A 19,521-nucleotide genomic window follows, 5' to 3' on the forward strand; every position below is an offset into this window, starting at 1 on the left:
GTGCGGCCAGCCAAGGCGTGGCCAGGTGGGGAGACTGGCTAGGGTTACACCCCGCCCCTCCCCTATTTTTGGTCACATGTGACGAGTGGTGGCGTCACCGCCCAAACACCTCGAAGCCGATCGAACAGTCACCAGTGCGCACCCACGGCACCACCACCTCTTTCCCCACAACCTTCAGATCTATCTCGTCTCAAATCTGGTCACCACCATTGCCGGTGGGACCGTTTGGGAGGCCGAGGGATGCCGGATCCCATGGGCAACAGAGACCTAACTGATGGTTCGTCACAACTGTCACGGTGCGAAGGAGACACTGATAGAAAAAGGGTGTATCCTGGGGGAGTTCGGGACAAAGATGGTGAGCATCGTTGGAAAGGATTTGGCCACGAGCACTGACAAGAATGGCATAGCCGCATGCACGGACGAGGGGGACACGACCATTTACACCGACGAGGAGAGCACCGCCGTCGGGAGAGCGCTGGGTCTTGAGGACGGGCAAAGATGGAAGACGTCATTTTCTCGCAGCTGCAGCGTCGTATATTAAAACTCTTCTCCTCGTAACTACGGCGTCATATAAAAAAAAACGGAGGGAGTGCATCCGTAACCCTAACCTCCAGCCGTCCGGCGTCCAGCACTCCACTGCGGCTCTGCTCGACTGCTCTCCAGATTCAGTCTCCAGTCCTCCACTCCGCCGCCCCTCTCCAGATCCGGCCGCCAGCCCGCCACCACTCATTCCTCAGCCTCCAGCCCGCCACTCCGCCGCCGCTCTCCAGGCTCCAGCTGTCCAGCCGACGCAGGGACGCAGGCACGCCGCACGCAGTGACGCAGCCGTCCAGGTCGCCGGCTCACCGCGCACGGGCGCACAGCCTCCAGGGACAAGGGCACGGCCGCACGGGCGCCGGCTGGGGCGCACGGCCTCCGAGTCTCCGACCAGCACGGCCGCACGGGCGCACTGCCTCCGACCAGCACGCCAGCGGCCAGCACAGGGCCTCCGTCGGTCCGTCCCGTTCCCTCCCTCCCTTCATCCCTCTCATATTCTCTGTGAATCTGTGATTGGCACCTTCTGTTAAATTCGTGTTGAATCTGTGATCTGCTAGTTGTTCCTAGACTTTAAAGGATGGGCGGGGGGAGGGGGCACACACCAGCGATGAAGAAGAAAGAAGAGGAGAATGCTCGGCTATGGAGGGAGGGAGGAGTGGCGATGGATGTGGTCGTTGGCTTTGGAGTGAGGTGGTAGGGAGGCGGAGCGCGGAGTGGTGATGGGGTCGGAGGCGGCATGATGGGAAAAAGAGAGGAGATGGGTATGGGCTAAGGGTTGGGGACGGATGGAGCGAGAACGCACTCGATCCGAATCCTGAGATGCCAAACCCGACCCGGTCCCAAAATTCATATCAGGTGCAAAACCACCCCCAGCCCTGGTCCCAGCGGGGATCCAAGACCCGACGAGAGACCCGAAACCCGATGTTTCTTTGTTGTGACTTTTCTCTTAAAGTTTCTACAAAAATGTATAGTTCATCATATATAGGATGATACTTGACAAATCTGACACAATATACTTTACATAAGCTCATCAATACAGTAGGTAACAAAGAAAACAAATTGAAGGAAGTGACATGCATTGGGGTTTCAGCATATAATCACAAATTCCTGAAAACTGTCCTCTTCTGGAAGTCTTGTGAAAGAGACGGTCCGTTTCTTCAGAGTGTAGTCATAGAAATCTAAAAACTTAAGTAGCAATTTAATAGTAGGCAAATATAGCGCCCATCTTTCGCCATCCTGAGCCATTAGACTAAACCTATTCACGCAAGTACAGATCAACAGAGGGCATAACATGATGAGTACTCTTAAAATATCGATTTTAAGCATCAACACTGCAATGGAACAATTGAACAACACAACAATAGCAGCAACAATTACACATCTAGCAGCACCACAATCAGGATGATAGAAAAGTGCGAATTTGCTTGAGCGAGATCGGGAACGTGAGTTTCTCAGACGCATTCGGGACGCGCAAGAACTTACCGCTGGACGCCTAGACCACTAGAACAATTGAACGGCACAACAGTAGCAGCAGAAATTACACATCTAGTAGCACCACAACCAGAATGATAGAAAAATGTTAATCTGCGTGAGCGAGATCGGGAATGTGAGTTTCCTGGACACCTTCAGGACGCGCATGATCTTACTGCTGGACGTCTGGACTGTTGGATCAGGACGAGCCGCAACCACCGTCTTAGGAGGCGTTGTCGTAGCCTCGTAGGAGTGGCCACCATTCGTCGATGGCTGGGGGAGGGGGTGGGATTGAGACGTCGAGCCGCCATCCGTCGATGGTTGGGGGAGGGGTGGGATTGAGACGCTGAGCCGCTGGCTGAGGAGATGAGGATTGCAGGAGTACTCGAGTAGGGACGTAGGGTTTGCTCTTTGCTACGTTGATGGTTTCTAAAGAGTAAGGATGGAATGAGCCAGTCACGCGATCAGTTTCTTTGCTAGCAGCCCCGTGAGCCTTCGACCTTATTGGGCACTTGGGCTGCATTCAGGGCTAGTGGGGGCATCCGTGGGTTTAGATTGTGCCTCGGCTCCGGATCCAACTCAAATTGGCCCCGACCGATGGTCCTTCCTCAGCAATGACGACCATTTAACCCATAAAAAAGGCACATTTACCCTCAGGGAGGAGGACAATGGCATCATGTGCGGCTACCGGCGGTGAACGGTGGCGTGGCTCGAGTCTATACCCCTCTCAGAAACAAGAGTGGGTGGAAGGGGAAGGTGCTGAGGGCGAGGAGGACGGCTGCGCGGGGACTGCATACCCATCATGGCCGTCCACACTGGCACTATGACCCCACCTCTGTTCGTGGCCGGCAGCCACGCTCGAGGCTATCGTCCTCCTCTCCAAAGACAAATGTGTCTTTTATATGGGTCAAATAGACGGTAGTGGGGAGGAAGAAATGAAAATTAGAAGCAATGTCAAATAAGGAAGTTCATTTTGTGGGATGACACAGAGGCAATTACCTTATCTTCTGATGACAAATAATTTTTTTTCTCAAAATTGGACAATCCCACCAAACAAACTAAATAGAAAATTGGATCATCCCATCCAAAAAAAAAAAAATAGAGATGGCCTTATCCGATCCAACCTTGCCCTTGAACCAAACACACCCTAAATCTATGGATAGCGCGCCCTAGATATATGAATTATGGGCATAGCATGGCGGGAGCCTCTGTAGGTAGCTCTGACTAAACTGAGCTTATGGTTAGTGCAGACCCAAAGCCCGCATGAATTCTACCCATACTAAGGATGATAGTGGTCCAGGTTGGGTCGAGGTCTCGCGAGTTTCAAACCTGGCAGGGGCAGATTCGAGTGTAGAAATCACCCTATCGGACCGTCGGGTCGGGGCCGATTTGAGTCGGATCCAGGTCAGGAAGCAATCTGCACCCACGGATGCCCCACTAGCCCTGAATGTAACCCAAGTGTCCAATAAGGTCGAAGGCCCACGAGGTTGCTAGCAAAGAAACTGATTGCGTCACTGGCCCATTCCATCCTTACTCTTTAGAAACCATTAAAGCAGCAAAGAGCAAACTCTATATCCCTACTCGGCTACTCCTGCACTGTCTCCCGGCGGCTCGGCGTCTCGATCCCACCCCTCCCCTAGTTATCGGTGGGTGGCGGTCACTCCTATGAGGCTACGACGGCGCCTCCTAAGACGGCGGCTGCGGCTCGTCCTGATCCAACGGTAAGATCATGTGCGTCCCGGAGGTGTTCGGGAAACTCGAGTTCCCGATCTCGCTCAAGCAGATTTGCGCTTTTCTATCATCTTGGTTGTGGTGCTGCTAGATGTGTAATTACTGCTGCTACTATTGTGCTGTTTAATTGTTCTATTGCAATGTTGATGCTTATGATCGATGTTTTAAGAGTACTCATTATGCTATGCCCTCTGCCGGTCTATATTTGCGTGAATAGGTTTAGTCGAGTGGTTCAAGATGGCAGAAGATGGGTGCTATATTGTGCTGTTGAATTGCTGCTTAAATTTTTAGATTTTCGTGACTGCACTCTAAAGAAATGGACCATCTCTTTCACAAGACTTCCAGGAGAGGACAGTTTTGTTCACTGGTATCATCATGAATTCGTGATTATATGCTAAAACCCCAATGCATATGTCACTTCTTTCAATTTGTTTACTTTGTTACCTGTTGTATTGATGAGCTTATGTGAAATCTATTGTGTCGGATTTGTCAAGCATCTTCGGATTTATCAAGCATCATCCTATATATAATGAACTATATGTTCCTGTAGAAACTTCCGGAGAAAAGCCACAACTGTAGATACATCGGGTTTCGGGTCCCTTGGCGGGTCTTGGGTCCTCGCTGAGGCCAGGGTTGGGGGTGGTTTTGCACTTGATATGAATTTCGGGGCCGTGTCGGGTTTGGTGTTTCAGGTTTCGGGTTGGGTGCGTTCTCGACATGTTGCCACCCTTAGCCCATGTGATGAGGACATCCCTCCTAACGATACAACTACACCTACTGCACAACAAGGACCAATGACAAAAGCTCGGGCACGACAACTCAATTATCAGGTAAAGTCGTTCCTCGCTCTGATACCACATAATGGAACCCACTAGGGTTTGTTCCTGATCCTTCGATGAGAGTTGGAGATAACTTCGATTTGGGGTGGATTCGACGTTGGCTGTCCGACTACAACGACCACAAGGGGCTGCGCCTTAGCAACAGGTGCACCGTCTCCGTTGATGATGTTCTTGCCGTGCCAAGAACACCGCTGCTCCTGCTAGCAATCGAGAACAAGCAAGAACAAGATGAACAAGCAAATAACTCACGGAATGAAATCCAAAGGATTGATCTGAATCACAAGTTGGGGTCTTGAATCAAGCAAATCGGGTGGTCTGATCGACACGCGTTTATAAGGAAGTAGTAGTAGCTAACTTGCATCTAAACAAAACTCAACCTTGCTCCTGGCGGCTGGAGGTTCTATTTATAAGTAGAAGGCAGCCAGGAGGCGTGGGGTGAAGAAACCCTAACATAAGATGGGCCCTTAGTGGGCTGAACTAGATACAAGGACCTCAGCCCAAGACTGGAGGTCTAAACGTCTTCTGGTCGATTCTGAGCAGCTCCGGTGGAGTTTTGCAATGAGGTTGGATCCATTTGAAAGTAGACTTCAAGATCTTTCCAACAAGTACTCATGGGCCTCAAACAACCTTCGGAGTCAAGAAATATGGGCCAAGCAATTTGGGCCAGCCTGGCTGTCCGAACTTGATGTCCGAACCTGATGTGCAAACTTCTGCAGCTTGAAGATCTTGATGTCTGAAGTGGACGTCCACACTTGAGTCATCTGGTTCTTCTCCCATGTTCCTAGGCATAAGAAAATCATCACAAGACTTTAGTAGTACCCCATTCAAAGAAGAACTCATTTTCAAAGCGAGGAACGACTTTGCCTGATAATTGAGTTGTCGTGCCCGAGCTCTTGTCATTGGTCCTTGTTGTGCAGTAGGTGTAGTTGTATCGTTGGAAGGGATGTCCTCATCATCCTCCCCTTCTTGCAGTTGAGTCGTCCTCGACTCGAGGTTATCTTCCTCTCCCAAATATGGTTTCAAATCTGCAATGTTAAATGTGTGGCTGACCCTAAAATCTGCAGGCAACTCAAGCAAATCGGGTGGTCTGATCAACACACGCGTTTACAAGGAAGTAGCAGTAGCTAACTTGCATCTAAACAAAATCCCAACTTGTGATTCAGATCAATCCTTTGGATTTCATTCTGTGAGTTATTTGCTTGTTCATCTTGTTCTTGCTTGTTCTCGATTGCTAGCAGGAGCAGCGGTGTTCTTGGCACGGTAAGAACATCACCAACGGAGACGGTGTACCTGTTGCTAAGGCGCAGCCTCTTGTGGTCGTTGTAGTCGGACAGCCAACGTCGAATCCACCCCAATCGAAGTTATCCCCAACTCTCATCGAAGGATCAGGAACAAACCCTAGTGGGTTCCATTACATCAAGATCTTCAAGCTGCAGAAGTTTGCACATTAGGTTCGGACATCAAGTTCGGACAACCAGGCTCGCCCAAATTGCTTGGTCCATATTTCTTGACTCCGAAGGTTGTTTGAGGCCCATGAGTACTTGTTGGAAAGATCTTGAAGTCTACTTTTAAATGGATCCAAACTCATTGCAAAACTCCACCGGAGCTGCTCAGAATCGACCAGAAGACGTTTAGACCTCCAGTCTTGGGCTGAGGTCCTTGTATCTAGTTCAGCCCACTAGGAGCCCATCTTGTGTTAGGGTTTCTTCACCCCACGCCTCCTGGCTGCCTTCTACCTATAAATAGAACCTCCAGCCGCCAGGAGCAAGGTTGGGTTTTGTTTAGATGCAAGTTAGCTACTGCTACTTCCTTGTAAACGCGTGTGTCGATCAGACCACCCGATTTGCTTGATTCAAGACCCCAACTTGTGATTCAGATCAATCCTTTGGATTTCATTCCGTGAGTTATTTGCTTGTTCATCTTGTTCTTGCTTGTTCTCGATTGCTAGCAGGAGCAGCGGTGTTCTTGGCACGGCAAGAACATCATCAACGGAGACGGTGCACCTGTTGCTAAGGCGCAGCCCCTTGTGGTCGTTGTAGTCGGACAGCCAACGTCGAATCCACCCCAAATCGAAGTTATCTCCAACTCTCATCGAAGGATCAGGAACAAACCCTAGTGGGTTCCATTACCATGCCCATCTCCTCTCTTTTTCCCATCATGCTGCCTCCGACCCCATTACCATTTCGCGCTTCGCCTCCCTACCGCCTCACCGTCATCATCCCTAGCTTGCCGACGACCACATCCATCACCACTCCTCCCTCCATAGCCGAGCCTTCTCCTCTTCCTTCTTTCTTCTTCATCTCTGGTGTGATGCCCCCCCTCCCTCCGCTCATCTTCCTTCGTCTCTAGTGGCTCCGCGATCGCCTCCCTCTAACCTATCGTGCAACTCACCTCCATTGCCAACCTCAGCCAACTGGCGATCCTCCACCATCGCGGTAGGCCACAACCGTAGAGCCTCCCGGTGCCCAAATCCCAAACCAAACCTGGTTGGAATACATCACCAGAGAAGACTCGTGTCATCGCTGCCACGTCTTATCTTGGGAGATGACAAGGAGGGGAGGAAGAATACACACATGCAATCATCGAATAGGTAGCACGCCTAAATCTTAAAGCGCGCTAACCGCAAATTCTTTACCCTACCTATGGGAATTGCCTAGCTTGGCTGGCAAATCTTATGTTCCAATCCAGACAGCCCAATGTTGGGCATGCCGGATTGGCAGGTGCTCAGCCCAGAACGCAAGCCCATTAGTAGATCAATGTATAGCCCTGTAGCCCAGAAGGGGCAGAATGTTTGTTCTGCCAGGCAACGGGCACTCAGGGACAATGAGCATGGGCAACGATCCTTTGCCTGTTGCAGGTGGTGGCCATGCCCATGGGCAGAAAGTGCACAGCGGGTATGGCATCGTGACCTCTATCCACGCCCACCACCCCCTATTACCATTCCAGACTCACTCCTGCTGTTTCTAGATCTTGGAATCTTTATAGTGAACCGTATATAAATTAGTACATCTGTGTAACCTTTGATTTGGCATGTAGGTAATAAATGCCATTTCTTCTGTTCGTAGGCCCTAACTTGCTTTGATTCATTGAGTTCACTTTCATTTGAATTGTTCATTCTTCTCCATTCTGTGCAATCGAATCCAAACCTTTCCGTGCTCTGTGCCTAGTGGAAATGCATCCATGGCTGTAATAAGAGGGTTGTGCAAAGAATGAATTAATATTTTATCTGAAAGTAAATTGCACTGTTGTGGTGTTCACTGATTGTTTAGGTTACTGAATAATTATTGCATTTGCCATGCTGCAGTAAATTCTGACAATGGCTTGGGGTCAAGGTGTTAGAAGGCCCATAATGGGGCTTCTGTTTCGAGCTCAACAACAAGCTGCTCAGGGATACTCTTCTTCAGCATTCCAGACTCATCTATTGGGCAATCATGTTCCCCAAAATGGCATGTTTCTTCGGAGATTCAGCTCTGAAGTGCCTGCTTCAGAGCAAATGAGCCTTATTAAACAACTCCGAGAAAGAACGAGTGCTCCAATTAAAGATGTCAAGGCTTCCTTAGTTAGCTGCAACTGGGATATTGGTTAGCTCTTCTTTTCTCACTGAGGAATCATAATTTAGTTGGCATCTTTGTTCATTTTTCACTTTCCTATTTGAGTTTTTTTTTTAATTTCTTTCAGAGGCTGCACAGAAGGACCTGCGTAAGAGAGGTGTGGTTCTTGCTGCCAAAAAGTCTTCACGGACTGCTGCTGAAGGTTTGCTAGCTATTGCACAAGATGAGAAAAGAGCTGCTGTGGTTGAGCTTAACTGTGAAACTGATTTCGTAGCAAGAAATGATGTTTTCCAATATCTGGTTGGTTTCATTCCCAACACCACTTTTATCTTAAAATAAGCAGCTGAGCTGCTTTGTTGGTTTCTTTTGAAGAATTTCACACAAAAAGCAAGTTGCATTTGAAATTGCACTAGCAATTTAGAGGCAAGGTTCTTTTAGATTCATATCTTCAAGATGAGTACATCGTGATTGGGAAATTCAATTTGTTGCTATTTAGCAAACAAAGATCATTTGTTCATCACTTGAGAAGTAAATGCTGGTCTCTTGCGGTGGTTGTCAAATGCCAACTACTAGTGCAGCTTGGCATTTCCATCCTTTGCTGGCACACTTTATACACAAAGAAGATTTTTCATGCCTCATTTTTTATTCTGTTAACTCATTGAATTGTGTGTTGTTTCTTCACCATATTGTCTGCTATTCCCCAGACCCTTTTCTATTGCATACTTTGCTTATTGTTTTCCTTCGTTGAGGGTGTTTTGGCTTTCTGATGTCATTCAAGACTCCTTTTTGCTGGATATGCTAAGAACAATATGTATTACATATTTAGAGGTGTAGGTATATCATGTAGATTGTGTTGATTAAGCTTAAGAAGGAATTTTCTACACATCTCTTAATCAGTTTGTACGTATATCAATTTCACATTCTGTAGCAATAGCATGTGTTAAGTTCTCTGTCCTAGCTATGTTATCTTTTGGCTTGTTAATATTTTTTGCATTCCATTGTTCACAGCACCATATCTTAGTTAATTTTATGCTTCTATTAATCATCTGTGCTCACATGCATGTGCAAGATCTTCAGCTTTCATTTATTTATATTTTCCAATTTAATTCACTATGCAGGCTTCATCATTTGCCAAGATGGCTTTATCTGCTCAGGGTTCTGGTGAATTGTCTTTGCCTTTTGGTCCTGAATATTTGGAGGTATGGCACTGCCCATATGTTAATCAGTTTTGCTATTTTTCAAGTGCTTGAAAAACTAACTTATTTTTTCAATCACCATCCTAGGCCCTTGGATCAACACCAACCACGTAGGTGGTTGGTGTTGATCCAAGGGCCTAGGATGGTGATTGAAAAATAAGTTTGTTTCAAGCACATAAAAAAGAATCACACCTATATTAATTGAAGAGCCATCTATGTGGGTGAGAATATGGATATCTTCCATTTCTTGGTCTGTGTTGAGGCTTGGGTTTTGGTGGTGAAGGTTGTGGTCTTGTTGTACGGGTGGACAAGCTCCTGGACCTTGGCGGCCAGGTGGTGCCATGGCCATGGAGGGATGCGCTGGGGCGCAAGAGGACTAGAGGAGGGAGGGGGCTTTTTATTGCTTGATTTTGATGAATGACACCTGGCCCTTTTACAGAGTGGCTCCCAAACAAATGTATCTAATCTGAAACAAAAAGATAACACATTGATTGGACAACCCCAATAACTGGATAGACCTACTAACCAACTGGAGATGGCGCCGGTGGGGCTGTTGGTGCGATAGCTGAGTCGGGCGCTCCCACTTTCGCATCATGGGTCTCCTTTGGTACTGCAGCCCCACCATGACAGTCTGATTCTTATGTTCTAACGCTGCAGAGCAGTTCCATTGCTTGAATTTAGCTATAATAGTATTGTGTAGTTCACAAAAAGATCTGCTAACTCTACCTGTAATTGATTTGGATTCGTCCTTATCTGAACTCTGAACCATTACATTTGAGTTTGATCAAGATCCATATTGAGTTAGATTCCATTTAAACAGGCTTTTCAATTAAACTTTTGTTCTGTAGAGACCTATTAGGATTTATGTCCCATGGGCGTCAGATTTTCATGTATTATGGAATCAATTTGATGATTTGATAGAGGCATTAATGGTAGTTTTGATCATAATTTTGTATTGACTGAATAAAATGGAAAAAATAGAATGGTTCAACCAGGTACATGTGACTTGTAGCACAGATGAATATGTTGAGATTGATATGCAGTAGTAACATAAATTGTAGAATGGAAGCTAACAAGAGTTGTTGTTGGTTTAATCCTTGTGCTTTGTTGGTTTGCAACAGTGTGCTGGTTACTGTAGGAATAGTATGCTGGTTACTGTAGGAACAATATGTCGGCTACTGTAGCAACAATATGTCGGTTCGGCGCCTATATAATGGGCCGAACCCCCTGGATGTATGTTTTGGATGAACTAAAACATCAGAAGCTGTTAGCAGTGAGAAAAACTCCTGTCCAGTGTGTGATCGCGTGTGTGTTCTTCAAACCTATCTCTCGCAGGATCGAATCCAACAATTGGTACCAGAGCCAGCAAGCCTCTAGCATGACCTTCATGAGCAGTGAAAACCCGTCCGCAAGGCCTCGGCACATCAACTCTGGAAGGAATTCAAGGTAATTTCGTTCTGTGACGGGGAGACGATCGATGATTTCGTGATGCGACTCCGCCTCGTCACCAACCTCGTCACGCTCAGAGAAATGATTGAAGAACATAAGGTGGTAGTAAAATATCTGCGAGTAGTCCCCATGAGATTTTTGCAGATTGCTCTGTCCATTGAGACTCTTCTCTATCTCTTGACTCACGCTGGAGGAAGTGATTGGAGGCTAAAGGCGGCGAAGGATCGAGACGATCCAAAAGAATCCCCTGTTGTCGGCAGAAAGCTCCTCACCGAGGAGCAATGGCTCGTGTGCAAGGAGCAGAAGTAGGGTGAAGGGTCCTCGGGCAGCGACAACCTGTCTCTGTGCGCGAGCACTGCAGAAGAAAGGGGAAGGCAGCGGCTCTAATGGCAAGGAGGCCGCGCGCGATCTCTCCCACGACAATTGCCGCAATTGCGTTTGTTATGGCCACTGGGCCAAGGACTGCCGATCGCCTAAGAAGGCGCATTTAGCCTAGGGCGAGGAGGAAGAAGACGAGCCTGCACTCCTGATGGCGCAGGTGTGCTCTCAGTGATGCGCAGGAGCTACCGCCAAGCTACGTCCACCTCAACGAGCCGCGGACGCAAGTCCACCTTGGTGCCAGCGACGACAACGACTACTTGGAGGGTTGGTACTTCGACACCGGCGCCACTAACCACATGACGGGTTGCCACGATGTCTTTGCGAAGCTCGATCGAGGTGTGATGGGCTCTGTCCGTTTCGGAGATAGCTTGGTCGTTGACATCCGCGGCTGTGGTACCATCCTATTCGTTGGGAATATCGGAGAGCACAAGGCGCTTTTCGGCGTCTACTTCATCCCATGGCTGAAGAACAACATCATCAGCGTGGGTCAGCTGGACGAGGGCGGCTCCAAGGTGCTAATCGAGGACGGCATCTTGGGGATCTGGGACCGCCAGCGTCGCCTCCTCGCTAAAGTTCTTCGCAGGTGCAACAGGCTGTACATCCTGCGCCTCGACGTTGCTTGTCCCATTTGTCTTGTAGCGCGCTACGACCACATAAGCTTCGACACACTTTGGTGGCTAGCGCGCCATGAGATGGTGCGAGGGCTGCCGTAGTATGTCGGTTTGGTGCCTATGTAATGGGCTGAACCCCCCGGATGTATGTTTTGGATGAACTAAAACATCAGAAATTGTTAGCAGCGAGAAAAACTCCTATCCAGTGTGTGCTCGCATGTGTGTTCTTCCAACCCACCTCTCGCAGGATCGAATCAAATAGTTGCCATGATAAATTTGAGATTGCAATTGATAGCATATAATAATGCAACAAAGGAGAATTTGTTAAGGTGGAACATGAGAGGGTTCGCAACACCTGGAAGAATTGCCATAATAAAGCTGATGCTACTTCTAGCATTGCTAAATAATCATGGTGATCAGGTGACTGAATGTAGGTCTATTCTTTTGTCTTGACCATCTGAGTTAATTATAGAGGTATTGGTATCAACTATGAAGTGTGCATGCATGTGAAATGGGGGGATTGATTTATGGGTTTTTTTTGGTTGGTTTCCTGTTTTACTTCTGTTGCAGCTATTGCCGATTAGTACATCTGTACATGCTTATCGTATTGTAGTTCCATGCACTGCCTGTTTTACTTCTGTTGCAGCTATTGTGGTTTCGGCCATTTCTTAGAAACTATATGTTTCTCCAACTTTGCAGAACATGTCTATCAATCTCGATCATCCTAAGCTCAGTGGGGAAACAACTGTCCAAAGTGCTGTTACAGAAGTTGCTGCCATGGTTGGGGAGAATGTAAAACTCAGAAGAGGTTTCATGTTGTCCACAACTGCTCATGGTGTTGTTTCATCTTATATGCATACCTGTCCTCATCCAGGTGAGCAGACAACGAAACCACAGCTCTTTGAATTTTATCAAGAATAATGCAACCATGGTTTCACACTCCTGGCAAATTACAATTTCAACACAACTACTCTCTTGAATGTTCAACTAGCAGTACACTTTTTTCTCTTAGAGAAAAAAAGAGAAAAATGACATTCAGGAAAGTGCTTGTTTGATTACTCCTGATAATACAATAATTATATTATATTAGACCTAATTGCTGTTTCTTCTGCTGAGCTGGCTCATGTTATTAATTTAATACCTGTTAACACGCCCTTTTCAGTTGTCTCCTAAAAATAATAACATCTGTTTCTTTCCTTTTTTCAACAATAATGGTGCATTTGCTTATTTAGTTCACTGAGCATTCCTTTTTTGCTTCAGGTTTGGGTCGTATAGCTGGATTAGTCACACTAGAAGCAGAAAATAGCAGTGCTCTCCTTGGTGCACTCAAGAGAGTTGGGCCATCTATTGCGATGCATATTGTTGCAGCAAAGCCATTATTCTTATCAAAAGAACTGGTTTCTGCTGCAGCTGTGGAAAATGAACGTGAAATACTCCAAACTCAGGTACTTTATTTTATAAATACTACTTCCTCCAGCATGTTTGATTCATAAGGAAACTTTGCCACACTCAAGTTAGGCATATTTGACTTTCTTAGGCAGTGCTTGGTTCGCTGCAACAACTTTGGCATGCCACACTTTCTTAGCACCCTGTCCCGCATGTTGCCCAAGTTTACCACTTTGCAGCCACAAAAATGTGGCCTGCAACCAAACATCACAACTTGAACTATAAGCGTGCGATTGGCTTGTTGCTATCTTGACATAACAAACAAAATGATTAAGAAAGAATAGAGTGACACTGTGACCGTTACAAAAAAATACATTAGCAAATGTATGCATTTCTGTAGCTCATTAGAATTAAAAGAAACAGGATGCATTGGGATCTGCCATAGGAGTACAATCATACTCTGTTGCTATCATGAGAGAACAGTTCAATCATTGAGAAACATGAGATGCCTAATAATAAATAAGAAAATACATGTATTGTCCTAAGTTGTTTGGATTAAAAGAAATAGGAGGCATGTGGATCTGCTATAGGTTGGAAGTACAGTTTACAAGACAGCATATATTTCTTCTGTAAGCAAGACTTTGTCAGATTTCAGAGATGAGATATCATGGAATGGAAGGTAGTATGATTCTGATAGGATGGTTTTCTGGACATAGATTAATATCTGAAAACACTGTGTGATCCAGTTTTAGAAGTTCTATATAGAATTGGCACTGCTTATTTTCCATGAGTTAAATAAGAATATCTGTTTATGGTTCATTTTCCTCTAAACACATGGACTACATATATCTTTCATACGAAGATCACCTTGTTTGTGTCAAGTTTCATTAGAAATGAAATGACGTAGCGTCTTGTAACATGTTAGGCTGAAAGTTCAGGAAAATCCCAAATGGCTATGGATAAAATGGTTGAAGGTCGATTGAGGAAGTACTTCGAAGAAGTTGTGCTCATGGAGCAAAAATATGTTCTCAATGACAGCACAAACATTAAGGTAAATCGATAGAATCTTATCCTTTTTGATGATGTGCTGCTCTGAATTGTTTGTCTCTAATAGATTTACTTCCTGGTGTCATTCTTTTCAGACCGTGCTGAATGATTTGTCAAAGGAGGTTGGTTCTAAAGTAACAATTGGTAATTTTATCAGGATGGAAGTTGGAGAAGGAATTGAGAGGTACAATATATTTGGCCCCATGCCACCTCTATCAACTAGTGGTTTGTTGTTGGATTGATCTGAGTGGTTGGTGGGTAGGATGGTGATTTTGGTTATGTAACCTCTTGATGGTGTGCATATCGGCATCAATGTCCTTTGCAGCATATGAACTATGCCACTATATGAAAATGATGTTGTTTGTTGTTTATGGAAAAACATATATTTTGTTTCTGTCATCAATTATTTATGGAAAAAGGATTTGCAACTTTTTTTTGTATACCAATTTCCCAACAGAAGTTTATTGATTAGCTCATCCTCAAATCTTCTTTGCATTTTGTGTACTCATAATCAACTATTAACCACAGATTTTGTGCTTGGCAGAGCTGAAGCGGCTGATGGGTCAGAAGCTGTGGCTCGCACTGCATAGATTTCAAGCAGAGATGGACCAAATGAGATATACGTGAAGGTTCCTCTTCGTTTAAGTTAGATATCTTGGTTCCCCAAGAATTTACTTGGGTTCTCATATTTTCCCAGGGTTGTATCTTTTTACAGATGCCAACCAATCAGTTAGGACTTTACAGTGAAATTTTCTCAAAAGCTAACAGATTGAATTGGGTGGAATAATATTAGCTTTCTCAAAGCAAGCTAGTCATGCATTCTGAGACCTGCAAAGCTGCATAACTCAATTGCAAATCTAAAAACTTGTTTACAGTTTCAACGGATTGATCTGCATTCAGATGGTAAGACATCAAAATAAAGAGAAATTGGGAGTTAGCGCATAAACTATTGCTTGAGTCTGAAAATCACTCATGAACCCCTGGGCATAGATTCTCTGAATGACTGTCCACGTCACTTGTTTTTTAGTTGGAGGGTGCGAACCAAAGGGTTTTTGAGCTGATGAGTGTTTTTTGGACTCGTACCCAGGGACAGTATGAGTTGCCTAGGACCGCCTGTTTGCATAGTGTAAATTGGAGGCCTTTTGATAGTTCTGGCCGGCAATCATTTCATTCTCTGCAATTGTTTAGAAGATACCAACTATATCTGAGGCAGTTATTTAAACGGACACGTATGCTTCGCATATATCTTCTCTTCCTCAAGTGAAGTTTGTGATATTTCTGTAATGAATATCGCGGCATGAAAAAGATGTTAAAGATATGGCGATTATGTGCTTAAGTGCATGGGAATGAATCGATCCTTAGTTGACAGCCATTTGATATAGCAGTGTCAAATTATTGCATCATGCGTTGCTTGATCCCTTTTCTTGATTCAACTTTGTTTACAGATTTGGATCTCGTCCCAATGATCTACAATTGGGAGCATGTAAAAATTTGTCCAGACCAAATCTTGTACCGGTTGTTGTGCTGATTTCAGCCAATAGGATCTTCGTAGCTTCTTGATTTACGTTCTTCCAAAGAAATATTGGGGGTGAAGTGAAAACTTTATTAGGATCAACAAGAACAGCATGTTCTTGAAAGGGGCTCATAAAAAAATTCAGATGCGTACACATTAATTTGGGGTAGTATATTAGGAAGTCCCACAAACTGTATCTCAGATACTTTAGGAATGCAGTGAACATAATAACACTATCATAATACAACTATATAGTTGGTAGAGCCTCCAGTTAAGGCATCGCTCACCTAGACTTAAATCTGAGTACTCCCGGGTCGGTATTTCTTTCTCCCAAGAGCGTCTTCTTTCTATGATCAAGTTTCTTTCTATATAATAGAACTGCACAAATTGAGCAATTGCTGACCCAATGCATGCATCATACACCAAAAGGAAATCACAAGGCCTTTTTTTGTTTCCTCCTTTTAGGCGGAAAGAAATCGAAAGTCACAATCATGTTGTTAGCCGTCTAATCACTAAGTTCAATAAGCGTAAACTTGCAATAATAGAGACTTATATTATTTGGTTAACTGAAATTCTGCAAAGGTGCAAACAACTATAACCATTATTTTCAATCCATATGATGCGCCTAGCCACCTACCATGCATCCTATCAGCCACGTTGCGTCTCCATAGATTCTCTTATCAGTAACTATATTTGTGCAAACAACAATTTAATTAGGTAGAGCCAAAACAACTCCAAGCATAACTTGCCCAAAAGAATGTACTTTCTAATTGTGTGCTTCCCATGTGCACATAAAGTGCGCGGTAATTGTGCTTCCTTGAACCACCCTTTTGTTGCTTCTAAAGCTTCCATTTGCTTCTGGTTCAAGCAAAACGGCAAAGGCTGATGGTCCTAAGGTGAACATAGAAATCCTACCTTGTAGGCATCACTAATTGGATCGACTTCAAAGGTTCATCAAGAGTACATGGTCCCTGTTTCTTGAGCTCAAAAGGACAAGTGTGAGTAGAGTACCCCCCCCCCCCCCTAAATTAAACATCTTAAATCATTTGCAGTGCTACTAATGATCGCAAAACCACTTGTCGACTGCCATTTAACTAGCTTAAATCTATACTCCCTTTTTCGGCCAGCAAAGTAGCACTTCTCGTTAAGTACCATTATTCACCATTTTTTATGTTAATGAATGTGAAGGGATTGCCATCCGTTTGGTGACAGATGTGATTTTCAGTAGATGGATCACATTTGAAATGACTTCACTGGAAATAATGTTGCAAAAAAAAAGAACCGTAATCATAACATACGGAAAATACTGCGTGTATCACTGAATAAAAGCAGTTAAGACATATATGTGTCGATCTTGAGTTAATTATTCACTAACCAATGATTAGGACGTTACATTGATATGCCGTTAGCAGTATGTTTGTTGCTAACCAATTAGAACAGTTCTTTTCCTTCCTAGTGTCACTACATGAAAACAGACAAAGGAAATACGATTTAATGACAGATCGTAGAATAACTCGTCACTTTTGTAGCCTCGAGTCTTTATCCATTACGTTTAGGTTAGTTTACTAGAGTTTTTATTATGTATTTTCTCATATACTCTATATATTGCTCTCATGGGTTATCATTGAATAGAAGTTGTTATTCTTAATATAGTATTAAAGCTAGGATTTTCTTAGAACGCTGCAACTCATCCTGTAGATCCAACCCATCGCCGGCTCCCTCTCGTCAGCTGGCTCTCTTTCTCTCTCTTGGCGTTCTTCTCCTCTCCAATGCCGCCGTTCTCCTAGCCCGTCGGATCCCCATGTGCCGCCCGCCTCTCTCCCGAGCATTGGTTGCTTCCAAGCTGAGCAGCAGGTGTTGCAGCCGGATCCACCACCTGGCTCGCTACTGGGTTCCCAGCTCCTTCTCGCACACCATTGGGTCCTCCGTCAGCCTCCATCCCCACCGTTCATCGTCCCCGTGGCCCGACATGGGGATCCGTCGTTTGGATCTGGTCGTTGCCATCCTTGTTCTCCTTGGCCGCCTCTTATCGGTTGCCTCCCGCCCTCGGCTGCCGTCCAACTTGCCCTCTCACGGATGCTCCGCCTCTGTTGGCCTGCTACGTCGTCACCGCCGACCTCCCGTGCCTGCTTCCTGCACGCGGCCTCCCCCTCCTGTGCTGGGCCACCTCGGCTCGGCTCCCTCCCGCGCTGGCCCCTTCTTGTGTCAGGCCCACCCCGGCCGGATTTGCTGCCCCTGGCTCCTGCTGCCTCTTCATCGGCGCCAATGAATGTTTTGGAATACTCATATACACCTTGTACATGTATTACTTGCGTATCAAGCTAACCTCCTAGGGTTTGTTGTACATTGTATTATAAATATGCCTAGAGCATCAATATAAATCACATCGTGGAATTCTCCCAAACAATCTACTCTTTCAGGATCAGCTCGTGTGCAATGGTGACCTTTCATACTTGGGTGGTTCTTGGAGTTGGACTATTGGCTCAGCTGGCGATCGATGTTCCACTGCAAGGTGACTTCTCTGCTGAGCACATGATTTTTGGAGTTGACGGGGTTGATCCTGTTAGGCGAGAGAAGTTGATTGATCTGCTGGACATTGATCTGCAATGGCGCATGCATAAAGTTTCAGATGGACAGCGCCGCAGGGTACAAATCTGCATGGGTCTTCTTTATCCCTACAAGGTGCTCCTACTTGATGAAATCACCGTTGATCTGGATGCTGTGCCCTTGCTAGTTATGAAGCTTCCACCGTCGTTGCTAGTTTATAGTCTGATATAGTCTGCTATGCGCCGTTGCTTGCTAACTTTTGTTGTCGCTGCTGCTATTGTGCTAGTCACTATGTGATGGTGACGTCATTAGACTGTGCGTCTTAGTCTCGTATTAGAATTATTCTATCATCGCATTTAGGTTTAGTCTTGCTTTTCCACTGTGTCCATCCAAGTTTCAGTCTCTCTTTGAGTCCGTCTATACCGTGCGAGTTCACATATTCCTTCGTCCATTTCTTTTGTGGTTAGCTAAATTATGTCTTTATTTAGCTAATCTTTCTCGTCGTTATTGATGCAACTTAGCCATCTAGATCTTTCCGCACCTTTAGACACAACTTCGTTTGTTGTCTTATTACTCATCATCTTGGTCTAGGGTATTTTTGTGTTATCTTGGTCTTTCCATAGTTCTAGTGATAATTTTCGTTTGTTGTCTTGCTACTCATCGTTGCTTTGTTGAAATTCTTGACCAAGAGCATTCTTTGTTATTATCATGACGACTCTACTCATGCGTTTCATATTATACTTTTTCAGCTTGATTCGATAGGATTACCAAGACTTCACTCTATGACGATTTTGAAGCGACATATTTTGATGTATTAGTCTAAGTTACTCCTTGTATTTGAAGGGGTGTTAGGAATATATGACCGCTACTCATGTGCTTCATATTTCAAATGCGACGCTATTACATACGTCTTGTATTTGAGAGAATGTTAGAAATATATAGTCTTTATTCATTATGTACAGGTTAAGTTACTAAACTCCTTATCATATACTCCCTCGTATACTTATAATATCAGTCTTCGTAAACTACTATTGAATAAAAATTACTATTCCTAATAAAAAAATGACGAGCAGGAGAATATTTGATTCTAAAAAAGTGCGGATATAATTGACTTTCGCTGTGTATTGTATTGGCTTTGTACGATAAACCCTAAGGCCATCTCCCAGGGTTTTTCTTCGGGGACGAAAATCCCATCGTGAAGGGATTTTTGTTTCCTTCAGCACTCTAACAATTTTCCTTCATAGTTCCCGTCACGAAGAGATT

At 45.0% G+C, this 19,521-nt stretch overlaps 1 protein-coding gene and 1 pseudogene across 3 annotated transcripts; both read left to right on the forward strand.

Annotated features, from left to right (window-relative positions):
* The first annotated feature begins 545 nt into the window (after nt 1-545).
* LOC133895275 (elongation factor Ts, mitochondrial) lies at nt 546-15,147 on the forward strand. 3 transcript variants are annotated; one of them, XM_062335452.1, is made up of 9 exons: nt 546-990; nt 7,882-8,158; nt 8,256-8,428; nt 9,247-9,327; nt 12,465-12,639; nt 13,026-13,210; nt 14,077-14,202; nt 14,294-14,382; nt 14,743-15,147. In XM_062335452.1, the coding sequence occupies exons 2-9, from the start codon at nt 7,894-7,896 to the stop codon at nt 14,786-14,788; spliced, it is 1,140 nt and encodes a 379-aa protein (XP_062191436.1). In that variant the 5' UTR covers nt 546-990; nt 7,882-7,893; the 3' UTR covers nt 14,789-15,147. The 3 variants fall into 3 exon arrangements, with proteins under 3 accessions (XP_062191436.1, XP_062191435.1, XP_062191437.1); XM_062335451.1 differs by having other exon boundaries at nt 547-994; XM_062335453.1 differs by lacking the exon at nt 546-990 and adding an exon at nt 4,397-4,568.
* A 2,365-nt stretch (nt 15,148-17,512) lies between these two features.
* On the forward strand, nt 17,513-18,526 carry LOC133895086 (ABC transporter I family member 19-like; annotated as a pseudogene).
* The last annotated feature ends 995 nt before the right edge of the window (nt 18,527-19,521 follow it).

Source organism: Phragmites australis, chromosome 16 (assembly GCF_958298935.1).
Source record: "Phragmites australis chromosome 16, lpPhrAust1.1, whole genome shotgun sequence".
Taxonomy (NCBI): domain Eukaryota; kingdom Viridiplantae; phylum Streptophyta; class Magnoliopsida; order Poales; family Poaceae; genus Phragmites; species Phragmites australis.